General features: G+C 40.7%; 1 protein-coding gene across 3 annotated transcripts in view; it reads right to left on the bottom strand.

The window, feature by feature from the left end:
• Nucleotides 1-13160, bottom strand: part of cadm1b (cell adhesion molecule 1b) — a 158053-nt gene that overhangs the window by 35784 nt on the left and 109109 nt on the right. For all 3 annotated transcript variants that reach the window (XM_061046684.1, XM_061046686.1, XM_061046685.1), the window contains 2 exons: nt 6791-6937; nt 2131-2283 (listed from right to left, as the gene is read on the bottom strand). In XM_061046684.1, coding sequence (XP_060902667.1) covers nt 2131-2283; nt 6791-6937 — 300 coding nt within the window. The remainder of the gene's footprint in view (nt 1-2130; nt 2284-6790; nt 6938-13160) is intronic.

Below are 13160 nucleotides of genomic sequence, written 5' to 3'. Positions count from 1 at the left end.
CGCTCCCTATCTGGCATGCTATCTAGCTACAACATAATACTGTTGACAGATTTCGAGTTTGTCTAGTGGACAAAAACTATCAGACTTAGAAAAACTAACAGATTATCTCTGGAATAAGTACCTGGGAAATAACATCTGTTGTAATGAACAATGTAGATTAGTTTTATGACAATTTGATGAGTCATAAAGGGACTCTACATTTAATTACTAACTTGAGAAGTGGTTGGATGTGGACTTAGGTTAATCTTTGGGCATGTTAACCATGCTCATTATATTAGCATTTCAAAATGCAAAAAATAAAAACTAAGCATAAATAAAGTGTATGTATAATGTAGCCCTGTCCTCTAGGCATTAGGTGGCAGTCGGGAAGGGGGGACAGAACAATCAAACAAAACAAATAGTCAAAGCTGACTTTACTTTAAGAAGTTGACTGTTAGGCTTTTTACACTAGTAACATTACACACTTGTATTAATTATGTCTTATGTGGTGGGTTACATACTCAACATACATTGTGAAATTCAAACCATAAGTTTCATATTTGTAGTTAGTTTCTTGATCACAAGCTCTGCCTTTGTCAAACTGGCACAAGGGTGGTGCAATTTGCTTGAAGAAGTCCATGAGGAGTGAGGTGGGCACGTCTTACTTTGTTCCCTTTTTCCACATTCAGGTATTTATTTATTTCCCAAACATTATTAGATTGTTGTTGTTTTTTTGGTTGTCTCTCAGGTTACTTTGTTTCTTAGGTAGTTTTAGGGGGAGGTGTTGAAAGCGACAGGCCATTGCATGCTTTGCTCGGCATCTTCCCATCTTTTGTTCTTTTTGGCCGGGGTCTCCAGTCCCTTTTTTTTGCTTTGGTTTGTTCTTTATCTTTTGAGTATTTTAGGGGGCATTTATAGAAATAACGCTCTGGGTAACCTTTCAATCTGTAAAGCGTCGCCATGTTTATAGCCTTGGTTTGAGCCTTGGTTTGCTTAGTTTAAAACCCACACTTAAAGTTTGCTCAGACATGGCCTATGACAAGCGAATAGTTTGTATCTGATGGGGCAGAGAGTAAAAATTCATTTATAGCCTACAGGCAATGAGTGTGTGGATATTGCTGAGCGCAACGCACGTTGGAGCTCTTTATATGAGACACCATCCTTACCAGCGTCATCCTTAGGCAAACATTATTGTGAACTAACTTTCAAACAGCTCCATTCAATAGCTGCCATTTGACTTAAACCATAAAACAGTGATCACCATTTATTCCTGTTCAATTCCCAGCAATCCATCAAATAGTTGCTCAAATACTTCAGTGTGAAGTGGAGCGACAGACCATAAATTGCATACACTCACAGTCACTTTGTCATTTCTTCATTCCTGAGCAAAAATAATTCATGAAAGGTCCGTCAGTTCATGTTTTAAATCATCATGATTTATGCATCCAACACTCTGTTGAAAGCGATATTTGAAATTCTAAGCCAAAGCTTTATAGATATATGTGATTACATGCTATGGCTGCATGTGAATACACAATAAAAGCACAAGGCGAAGATATCCCTCGTCTCTTGTATTAGTCATGACGGCAAACTTGTTGACTTCATTTTTTCTCTCAAAGAGATAATGTCGGCAGGGTGTTTATTTCAAGGACTCTTCAATGCAACCCTTGGTTCAGAAATACACTGCAGCTAGGTTTCAATTGTACAACTAGAGTAATTACTTTAAGTGCTTTTAATTCCTTTCAATCCCCCAGGATGTCTGCATGTATAATAAAGCTTAACTAGAGTCATTTCACTCCAAAGCATCAAAGTGTGGCACAGCTGACTCTCAATAGGGAATCGTTCGGAGCAGCCAAGTCAACATTCACCGGGATTCACAGAGTCAACACAGCTGCCAAAACTGACATGGTCTGAGCCATCCGTTTCAGCATCTGCTCCTTTTTTCGTTATGCTGTTGAGCTCCGCGAGAAGCTAATTGGCTGACATTTGTGTTTCAGTTTCTAAAGATAACAGGATCAAAAATTGGTATTATTTCATATTTTACTTAGACCTCTCTTAACAAAGAGGAATAGAACAAAAGTGTGTGGGGAAGGGTGTGATATGAGCGCGCAGTTCGCACTTGCACCATCACACGAGCACCCTCACACCTACCCAGGACAGTGATGTCTGCGTAGGCTTCCTGAGGAGGATCTGTGTAGAGCTGGCACACATAGCGTCCCTCGTCGGAGAGTGACACATTGGACAGAGACACCCGCAGTTCGTTGTCAGAGAAATTCACCAGCTGGAACCGGCTGTCCTTCAGAGCTGTGGGGATACATGCGAGACAGAGACAGTGAGGGTTACAGAGTACAGGAACACAAACGTGAGACATGATGGAGTGAGAGGGATGGCGGCGGGGAAAAATGGGACCAGGAGAGAGGAGCGAGAATGAGAGAGAAGACAAAGGAGACGCGAGGAGAAAATGAGATAGGGGGGAGAGAGAGAGAGGGAGGGAGGGAGGGAGCGAGCGCTGGCCTTTTGTGTGCTTTCTCCTTAATTGAGTAAAAGAAAAGTGAGTTTCAAAATGATTCATACAAGTTGATTTATAAAGCAGCTTTACAGTCCACGGAGCACTCGCAAAGACAGGGAAAGTGTGAAGAGTGCTCATGAGGACTCCTAACAAGCGAGGAACTCTTAAAAGGGGGCTGCTGCTGGTCATGGATGGATGCTTCAAACTCACATATTCCAAGAGAAAAGGGGAGAGGCATTCAAACATACATAATGAATTAAATCAGAGTGCGGTACGAGGTAAGTGAGGAGCCTGGATGCATGAAACTGTAAATCAAAAGAAGCCAAGAATCTAGTATATGCCAGTATAGATTGGCTGGATTTTCTTTTAATGTCGTCAAAGTAGGTTAGCCGACTCCCCTCAGAGTTTTAACTCTGTTTTTCATGTGGGTCAGCCCTCTTCCCTGAGCCCTCTTTTACATAAACAGCTTTGCTTGATTTGATTGGGTGCTCTTTTGATGTTTTGACCTGCCTTCTTTATCGAGTCCTCTCCAAAATCTTTCTAGCTAACGAACTCTATTCAGGCCGCTGCTTAAAGCACAGGGAGTCTGTAATTCCCTCCAGGCTTTACACTTAGCATCATGATCATTACCCAGGTCTCAGGGCAGTGTCAACATGAAATCCTCACCGCCTGTACAGTATATCATTTGAGAGCTCTTCAGAAGTCTCTCCTCAAAGGGAAACAATGACACTGATGCACTTTGCGAGTCAAAGCACCTGCTCAGGAGGGGAAACCCTTCACTTTTGAGATACTTAATGTATTTTATTCCAGGGGGTTTCATAACTAGCTGACTGCTTACATAAGAGCATAGAGGGCACACAGTTTTCATGAGCCAGTTTCTCCTGCACATTTCACTTAAATTTGTCTGTATACTAAAGTGGCAGCAAATGATTGTTTTCATGGTGATGAATTTGTTGATTATTTTCATGGTTAATCTTCCTGTCAACACAATATCAGCAAAAAGTGGGAAAAGCTTCTTCTCAAGACCCCAGCTGACATATACAGCGTGCTAGGTTTGTCAGATAGTTTAACTTAATTTTAATTAACATATTTTTAGTGGCTAGATTCAATACTCTAATGTAAAAGTGCCTTCTCAATTAACCTCAGCTCTGTATGGCTTTAAGGATTTACAGCTAACTCTTGATTCTTCAGCCTGTGATATGTCAGCCCACTCACACATCCCTGAAAGAGGTTTCATCGTTTTACCTCGTAGAGCTGCTCCAAAATGCTTCCATACTGTGCTGTGATTGGTTACTACTCATCACTTCAAAGTTTGCTCTGTGCTTTCGGATAGGGAGACCTTTCACCCAAGGGTACGGAGGACCACTGTTGGTGTCAAGTGTCAAAATTCAAGTTGTCTAAATGTGTAGAAAAAACCCGGACCTATTTTTTAAACCTAACCAGGAAGTGTTTTAACCTAAGTCTGACCTCACTGTGATCATTTCACGGAATTAATCACTTAGTTGCCTTGATGAAAGTGTCAAAAAATGTTTTTTACTTTATGCAACAATATAACCTGGTTAGATTTAGGTAAAAATAATTTGTTAAAATATTAAGTATGTGTTTAGATTTGTTTCCACAATGAACAGTTGTCTGCTAGGTAACACTTTTTGGCTTCTCTTTGCCAATCAAAGCAGGAAGTTTCTTTTTGGGGCTTTGAGAGATAGGACAGTGGGTAGAGTCAGAAATCAAGGAGAGACAGTGAGGAATGACATGCAAGAAAGGAGACACAGGTCGGATTCTAACTCGACCGCTTGGAGGACTGTAGCCTCTATATATGGGGTCCACACACTAATCACTAGGCTATCAGCGCCCTGTGGAACGCCACTTTTTAACATAATTTAAAAGTAAAGCCTTTGACAGATTTTAACCGAAAAGTGAAACATTTGTCACACAATGTTCGAACACGCTTGAGAAAAAATGAAGTGAATAATAAACAATGATGTGATTTTGCATCTGCATATATAGAGGTCCACCTCGGCTGATAAAAGCTCATTTTTCCCATTTCAGATGGCAACTCTGCCAAATGACATGTCAGTTTGCATATATCTGACACAATAAATGCTCATCCCCAGCAACACTGGCTCTGCCTCTGCACTTATGACATAATTCATCTTTATTTTCTGCAATAGAAAATGTGTTTATTCTGTACTGTAAAAGCTGTTGTTTTGTGCTTTGCGTCTGCATCTCATTCAAAGTCCGGCTCTGCTTGTAGCTGCTGTTCTTGCTGCTCCTTGTGAGTCTGCATGTCGCTGCTGTTTACTCTGTTGTATACAAAGATCTGCCACTGTGTCGAGCGGCCCTGTTGACAGGTAACAATGCCACTGGCTGAGGGGGGTCCCCACAGAACCAGCAGTCCTCTAGGAACAGAGCCGAGAATAGCGCTGCCAGGGGGGTTTTACTAAACCCCATTACGAGGAACATAAACAAGCATCAGCGGCCCAATAACACTTTTAGTTGCCGGTCACAGTTCAGATTTATATTGGGATCTAATTACAGATAAATGAAAAAACCTTTGTGTTTGGCAATGCCAATGAAACTGCATTGACTAAAACGGAGAAAATGGCATGTTTACATCCTCACATGGAGCAGTTTGATAAAGAGAGCACAGGAAAAGGTTCTCTTAACCTCAGTGTAGCATTTATTAACAATAAGAATCATTGTTTCCAGAATTTTAAAGCTTATTATTTATAAACCTTCTATCTATTCCTTGTTGTTAGAATAAGTATTTAAGTAAGTTGTACAGCGCAACATGGCTTGTATTTTATATGAATACGTTCCTCTCTGCCACTGTCTCCTGCAGCTTTGAGTGTTTGGTACAAATATGACGAAGATGTGTATCAAAACTCCCTTGATGCGCTTCACGAGTGTGAGAAAATGGAACACACATCTCACTACCTCAACTTGTGAAATAACAGCTGGGATGCAATATAGACAGAAATGACGGGTGTTTGTGGTTCACCTTGAATCCTGGCTCTGATCCCAGATACAAACAAGTAAAAAAGCAGAGACAAAAACTCCAAGTGGAAGTCCATATGCTCATGCATAATCATAATGTTCAATATCCTAATCTAAGAGATTATCGTAAAATCGAACAGTGACAAGGACACAGAAGTATTCCCATTATGGTAGCTCTGTGAATTATCTCATATTAATCTTGCCGCATTCTGAGCTTAATGACATTTGTTAATGAGCCAAAAAGTCAAGGGCAGATGGAATCATGTTTTCACTGGAATTCTAACCTAAAGCTGGAGGTGATACTGTATTGATGTCTGATACCCTCACTGTCATAGCCAAACCTGAGAGAATCCATTAGTCCAGGGGGCCTTGAATGTGAACAGCGTCAACAACACACAACTCTAAATTGTTTAACTAAGATTTTAACAATATGGTGAAGGTATAATATATTTAAAAAATGAATGAAAGAAAGAAGAAAGGAAGGGGCTCCACAAGGCACTGGCAAAAATGTTCTTTCATTTTCTTTTGCTTTTCTCACTCAACAGAGCTTGTTAGCTTGTTTAACAAAGTGGAGATAGCGGTGCATAAATATTATTCATATCCGTGGTTGAAAGGTGATGCTTTGACTTGTTAACAAAGGAGAAAAATGTTATTCAGCTCACCGTGAGCCATTTATTGACGAGCCATTGAGTGTTGGGTTTTGATTCAATAGGTCATCAATACAAAGCTCCACACTTCCATTTATCCACCTTCAGTACAAAATCACTAGATGTCATACAGTTTGAGAAAATGTGTTCAGGGTTCAAATTAAACCACGAGAGAAGCAGATACACTATCTGATATGACAAACGTGCTAGTCTAATGCTACTGAACTGATTTGTTTTATCTTTATCTAAAAATGTACTCCTGACTTTTTGCCTAAATTGTAAAAGTTCTTGATTGATTTATATGAGATGTGACGCATGTACCTTAATTCTGTGTCACTGTTTTCTTTGTATGAAAAAAAAAAAATGGACAGACTTGTTTAACTTTAGTAACGTTTCCCTTACAAATGAAATTTCTCTGCAAGGTCAAATGCATGTTTACAAGATACAGTCTGGCTGATAAATTCACTATCATCGAAAAACCTCAATCACGTTATATGTGTGCCAACATTCAATGAATTTGACAACTTCTGGATTTGAAAAAAAGTGAAATAAAAATGTGAAAAACAGGATTTCTGAAGGAATTTCTAAGGAACTTGACGATTAATAAGGACAAAAAAAGTGTGTTTGTTTAACTTTGTGTTGAAGCACAAGGACTTACGTCGAACATCTTTGAAGTAGATGGTCTGTCTGTTGGGGTTGAGTAGCTGGATGACCGAGTCGTCGTTGTCCTTCACTCTACAGCTGATGGTGGCCATTTCTCCCTCGATCACAGATATATTGTCCGTCGCCAGGTTCTGACCTTCCACTTAAAAAAGAATAATGCAATTAGGAAAATGTTAATGTCAGATGGGAGACAAGCATTCCTACCAGTGTTAGAATTTAGCACCCACCAAATGCAGGTGTTTTTGTGCAGTGTTGGGTGAATATGCTGAATCTACTGGCCAAAGTGGCGGGTAAACAAAAGTAATGTAACAGGGCGATATGTGACAGAAAACAACGTTAATAGAATCCTAGTCTCCTGTTTGTTCCACGCTGACTTTATTACCAGAGCCAGGTGGTCCTGCACTCTCAGTTACCAAAGAACACCGCCCCCTCCTCGTGTCAGTGTTACCCAATGATAGGCTATCTGCTAAAATGGCTTGGCTGGGTGTCACTTGAGCCAAGAGCAGCACAGATTTGCATATCCATTACAACAGGTCTACTTGCTGAAGATGTGTTTAAAAGGATGCCTCCCTTGTCTTAAGTCTAAGGTGATTAAAAGATGCGTGTTGTTTAAATCCACCAGCCAAAGTGGCAGGGAGGCAAATACGTTAATTCCCATCCCTGATTCATACCTGGATTTTACCGGCATTTCCAAAATTTAGATTTTTTTTTTTTTTACAACAGGGACTGCATGTGAACACATACACATTATATCTGTTTGCAGCCATAACTAATCCCTTTAATATGAGAGCCATGTGCAATGTTTGTCACTATTGATCTCCCCCAGATCAGAGTGGGCCCTGTGAGTCAGTGCCAGATGGGCTGTAAGCTCTGCTGCCCACGAAGGTAGGGAGAGAGGAGAAAAAGAGACAAAGAAAGAGTGTAAGAAAGTGGCAAGTAGTAGATGCAAGAAGGGAGGAGGAGGAGAAAAGGAAGAGAGGGAGAGCCCAACAGAGAGAGGGAAAGAGAACAGAGACGGGCTGGATGCTGTTTATGGTGGAGCTTTATCAGAGCCCTCCATCTGAGGATCCATGTGACCATCGTGCGCTCCGTGTGCTCAGCTGTTCTCTTCTGTGTCTCGAGGAATAAAAGCGCTGTAAGCATCTGAGTCACTCTCTGTACACATGCAGCCATTGTTGCCACAGACAGGCCCCAGTCCTTGTCGTTGTAACTTACACCTCACATCAAAAAGCCTGGCTTTGTTGCCCCCCTCACACACACACACACACACACACACACACACACACCTCTTCTTCGTCTGCTAAGAGGGAGACGAAGGGAATCAAAAGTCACCTTGTGCTATATTTATCTGTCAGGAACCAAAAAGCATAAGGAGAAGGAGAATAACGTTTTAATGCCTCAGATTCACTCCAGCGGAGGGACAACACTCTCAGCCACCGCCCTGAGAAAACATCAAAAGCACATTTGCATGCCCGAGTTGTCTGACACCTCCACTGCATTCTGACATTTACAAAGTGGAGGAGAAAAAAACACCTGCATTTTCAGATAGCGATAATGGGAATAGACAGCCAAACTAACATGATTCAAAATGAACTCTGTGAATGCAGCAGGCAATGAGAAATTAACCTCCTGTGGAGAAAAGCCCCTCAGACCTGTCTGATGCAATGAGCTACCCGTTTCATTCCACTCTGCTGCCAGGGCTCCATCAGGACAAAGCGAAGGTAACCGTTTGAAACCGGCTCAAATTATGTCCAGACACACAATCAAGCCCATCACGGGTTTACAGCTAATCCAAGATGGGTTTTTTGAAAATTAAATATATTGATATAATTTGATTAAAGGACACAGGTATGCACACAATTTGATAATACAGTGATGGTTCATGATGATTCAGTTTTTACATGACAATACCTTCCACAGCCACTAGGGGCATACTCAGTGATGGTAGCTCTGTGAAAGTGACTTGAGGGAGAAGCTACATTAATGCAAAGGGATCCCAAACTTTTCTGTTCTTTTTCCATATTAGCAGTGTTGTAACAGAGCAGTGAAAGTAAAATGTATGTAAAGGTATGTAATCTAAAATCCCTTTTTCTTTGTATTCATATTGAATGCGTGTTGCCACAGTAAAGAGCAAAGCACAAACACATAGTGAATGGATGGTGGTGGACTTCTCATTTTGACTCAGCTATTACCAGAACAGAAACTGTTGCTGGGCCATTCTGCAAAACCCAAAGATACGTTGAATGCCTGTGTTGTTTGTATCTCGTTATTTATTTGTCTGTGCATGGCATTTACTGTATAATACGCATAAGGGGACGATTGTAGCCAAAACAGCACTTGTTAAATGTGTCCAACTTGCTGCCTGTGAAATATAAGGGCACAGCCAGCAGCTAACACACTCTCATCTAAAAAGAAGTAGCCTGTTTAGTCTATCCCTGTTACATAGTTCCCTTTATTCTCCTCAGAATTTGTTTAAATTCAACAACTTAGATAAAAATGTTCCATTTTCTTCAAGAGGCACTGAATTGAAATGTATTTCCTTCATCTTGTTTCCAGACTTGCTGCTGGGTTTATCCAAACTGTCCAATTATTCAAGCCAGTCAGGTTCCTCAGGTTTCCTCTTTGAGCCTCGGTCTCCCTCAAGTCTTTGCCAGTTGTCTTGTGTTCATGCCAAGCTCTCAAGACACTAATTCCAGTTCTGTTTCTGTGACCTGTGACCGACTCTATGCCCTGTTTTCTGGACGACAAGCCCGTGCCTGTGCCTCTGCCTCACTGCCTGACCTTTTGGGATTCTTGACCTCGCTGTATTTGCTTCTGCCCTCGTTTCTTCACATTTGCTATCAAAAGCTCTCTGAAGAGACCTCTGTGTTGTCTGCATTTGAATCTGTTCCACTGTGCATGACAATGGGAGTCAGACTTGCTAAATGCTGATCAGATGCCCCTAACTTTTAATTTGCTTTATTAAGAGCACAAAACTAACTTAAGCGGAATAAACATTGCCATTCGACATGAATCATAGGGTGCAGAATTGCCAAAAATGGAGGTCATTCAAGAATCGATCTGATATCGTTAGTATATTGTTTTTAACAGGCTTTACAGGGAGGGATGAGGAAAGACAGACAGCACTTGGTTACTAATGCACAGATAGCATTCAGCCCTATTTGATGGGAGTACAGTAGTATAACCAAGGGAACTTCTTGAAGTTAAAATTGCTCCTGACAATTCCCATATCTGTTTTGTGGAGAATTTCTGCACAGGATAAATCTGTTTTGCTCAAAACAAATTGAAAATATCCCCTCGGCTTCATTTCTTCTTCCTTACTTAATAAAATACCTTGCCCGTGAACATAACCATGATAACCTTAAAGATATTCGTCCCAATTTCTGCCTACACCATTCTTACCTTACCATCTCAGAGATTGCACTCTGCTGATGATTTTAAGCTTGCTCTTTGTGGGAATTGGTAACTATGTTGTGAAGCTAGATAGATTTGCAAATTCCAAACTTTTATTCATGATTGCAAAACACAGCCATTATAATTAATGACAAGGGAAGAGACGGACAACACCAAAAACCTTGTGAATAAAAAAATAGTACCACAATACAGATTTAATGGGCAGCCATTATCACATTATCTCTGGAGGTGGTTGAAACATGAAAACTAAGTTTTGGTGGAATTTTTAATTTGCAAATTGAAGGCTGGTCAATGATGACGTGTGCAATCATTACAAATTCTTACAAGTCCCGAATAAAGAGGGATTTATATTGGCTTTGATTATAAATGTTTCCCCATCAACAACAAGACCTAGCTCTGTTTAGGAAAATTCAGAATATGGGGATGAGTCAATAATTCGGATGAAAAAAGTAAAAATAATTCAGAGGAACAGATCAAATGATCCACATGTGGCGATTTGAAATGTGTACGTTTGTGATAATACGAAGTGTTCTGCAGCTCTTCTGTGTGTGTTCTAAGTACCGCAGAAGATGAGGCAACAGCAATTTGAAGTGTTTTTGATGTCTTTTTTATTTCATCGCTGTAAAAGTAATATATTTGGCAGTCAAAACAGCAACACAGAGCATCCTCAAAGCAAGGTTATTCTGCTCCCAATCTGTTGGACTGAGAGAAAAGGGAGTGCAATAGATAAATTCTCCATAAGGTTTAGCAGCCCCAAGCAAGGTTGGTCCCTCTCCAATATCCCAGCCTAGGCTCATCTCCAATTCAAAACACACATAAATAACATCGCTGTGATTAGCAATCCCATCAAAGTGAAAACAGGCCACTTTGTGGAACATGGAGGGTTTTTGCAATTGGAGTAAACATTTTCAATTGCCTCTGCATCCTGGTCATGATTGGGTGCAAATGAGGAGAGGCAGTCATTAATTCTGGGTGGTGGGTTGGGGGATGGAGAGAGGAGTGGGCAGAGGCATGGCACAGATGACTGGCTGATAAATTCACACTCATTCCAGCAGCTGTCTGGAAGAGCAAAGTGCCTGTATCTGTACACATGGCTACCCTCCTGTTCCTGCATCACAACATACTGAATGAAACAGTCAGGAGGAAATACAGACCTACAAAAAGTCTGAGGGGACTTACAATCTGGCATCGAGTGTCTGGCGCCAACGCTCAGCTCATCAGTCGCACTCAAAATGCTAAACAGCACGAACGGCCGACCAATTTTTGACAAAAGTTGACGAAATCGAGAAATATTAGCAGAGTGGCTCCTCCAGCAGAAGTTCGGGGATGGGTACCTTTGAATCAAGTCGGCTCCAGCTTTGAACTTTCCGCTCTTGTTTTTACATCAAAAGACATGAAAGAGTTGGCAAAAAAAGAAGAAGTAAAAAAAACACGACAGCCAGGCCCCCAATTCCTCTTCCATGAGTCACGGCTGTCTGCAGCAGTCATGTCCTTTCAAGGAACAACCAAGACTATAGACAGAGTCATTAACAATAAAAAGTTTCTCCCTCTCCGTCTTTCATGCTGCTTTTTTAACTGCTGCGTGTCTTTACCCCGCTCAGTCATTAAACCCTTATCCACATGATGAAATGCTGTTTTAAGGATGTGCAGGACTGAGAAGGGTTCTATCCGAGGGTATAATTAGTGCACTGCCATTTCTCCCAGACCCTTTGCATGGGAAGGTTTCAAAAATGTCACTAATTTGCCCATCTTTGTTTTTCTTGCCGACCAGCTCTGTTGGAACTGTTTTTAAAAATGATGCAAGCATGCAATAAGGCTGTACAACCTGAGAAAACATTTAAGCAACTTAACTATTGAAAGGTATGTGTTGTTTGTCAAATGTTAATAAAATTAGCGACAAAATGCAATGTCTCGCTGCCACTTTCTAATGAAGCAGCTTTCAGGGGTTTATTCATTTGTCACTCTCTGTCCATAGTCTGGATCAACCTACTTTGATCCTGGCATCCTAAAAGGGACATTAATAAATATATGAACAGTCTCTAGTTTATAACCCACTTATAAGGCATTACATGCAACATGTAAACCTCTTTAAAACCAAGGACGCTGACAAATCAGCTGTCGACATTTACCGTTTTTCTGTTGTGCTCACATTTTTCCGGTGCAGAAGAAAATAACTCGAGCAACGAAGTGAAACAATTTCAGAGAATTAAAAGTGTTGACAGTGTTACAAATCCTGGAGGGGCAGAAAGTCAAGATGATGAGCATGTGTTGATCTTTCATTAAAAAGTGGCACCGGCACTTGTCAATTAGTGGTGGGAAATGTGATCTGAGATTCATGATGTGTTTTTCTTTTTTTTTTCTTTTTGCGGTAACAGTATTATATCTCAGTATTACAGTATTAGAAAGGATTGCGCATATGAACACATAAAATGCACTATGGCCCCTTTCTCCTCCTCAAACAGGCCTGTTCGATGGGATATCTTAGCCATTTCTGTATGTGTATTTTTACAAGTCACTGTGCGTTCAGATCTCAAGAGCTTTTTACTGAATCTGTGCGGTTTTAAGTTGTGTTTATTTCCTGCAGGGGTTGTTAAGTTGCTGTACAAAACACTAGATTTCCTGATATTCATAATAAAAGCGTTTCAACCGCTTAAAAAATGGAGAGTTTCAATGTGAAATATTTTTCCAGAAATAGAATGTATCCTCTTTCAAGCTTTAAAGGAGCTACAATTAGCAAAGGTTTTCAACAACGCTGTCGTCAGTTTAAGTCTTTACAGCCACTCCTTTGACCACATGTCACGGCCCGCTTCTTTTATCATCTTGGACTTAATATACGCAAGACAGTAGTTTAAACACACCTATAAGCAGGTAGACCTGTTGTAATGGAGATTCAAATCCATTCCAGCCCCAGACAGACCGACAGAGAACCAGCACACCCACTTAGTGTGGCA

This window comes from Labrus mixtus, chromosome 9 (genome assembly GCF_963584025.1).
Source record: "Labrus mixtus chromosome 9, fLabMix1.1, whole genome shotgun sequence".
NCBI classification, from domain to species: domain Eukaryota; kingdom Metazoa; phylum Chordata; class Actinopteri; order Labriformes; family Labridae; genus Labrus; species Labrus mixtus.
Note: the sequence above shows the minus strand (reverse complement) of the source record. Positions and strands in the feature narration are given on the sequence as shown.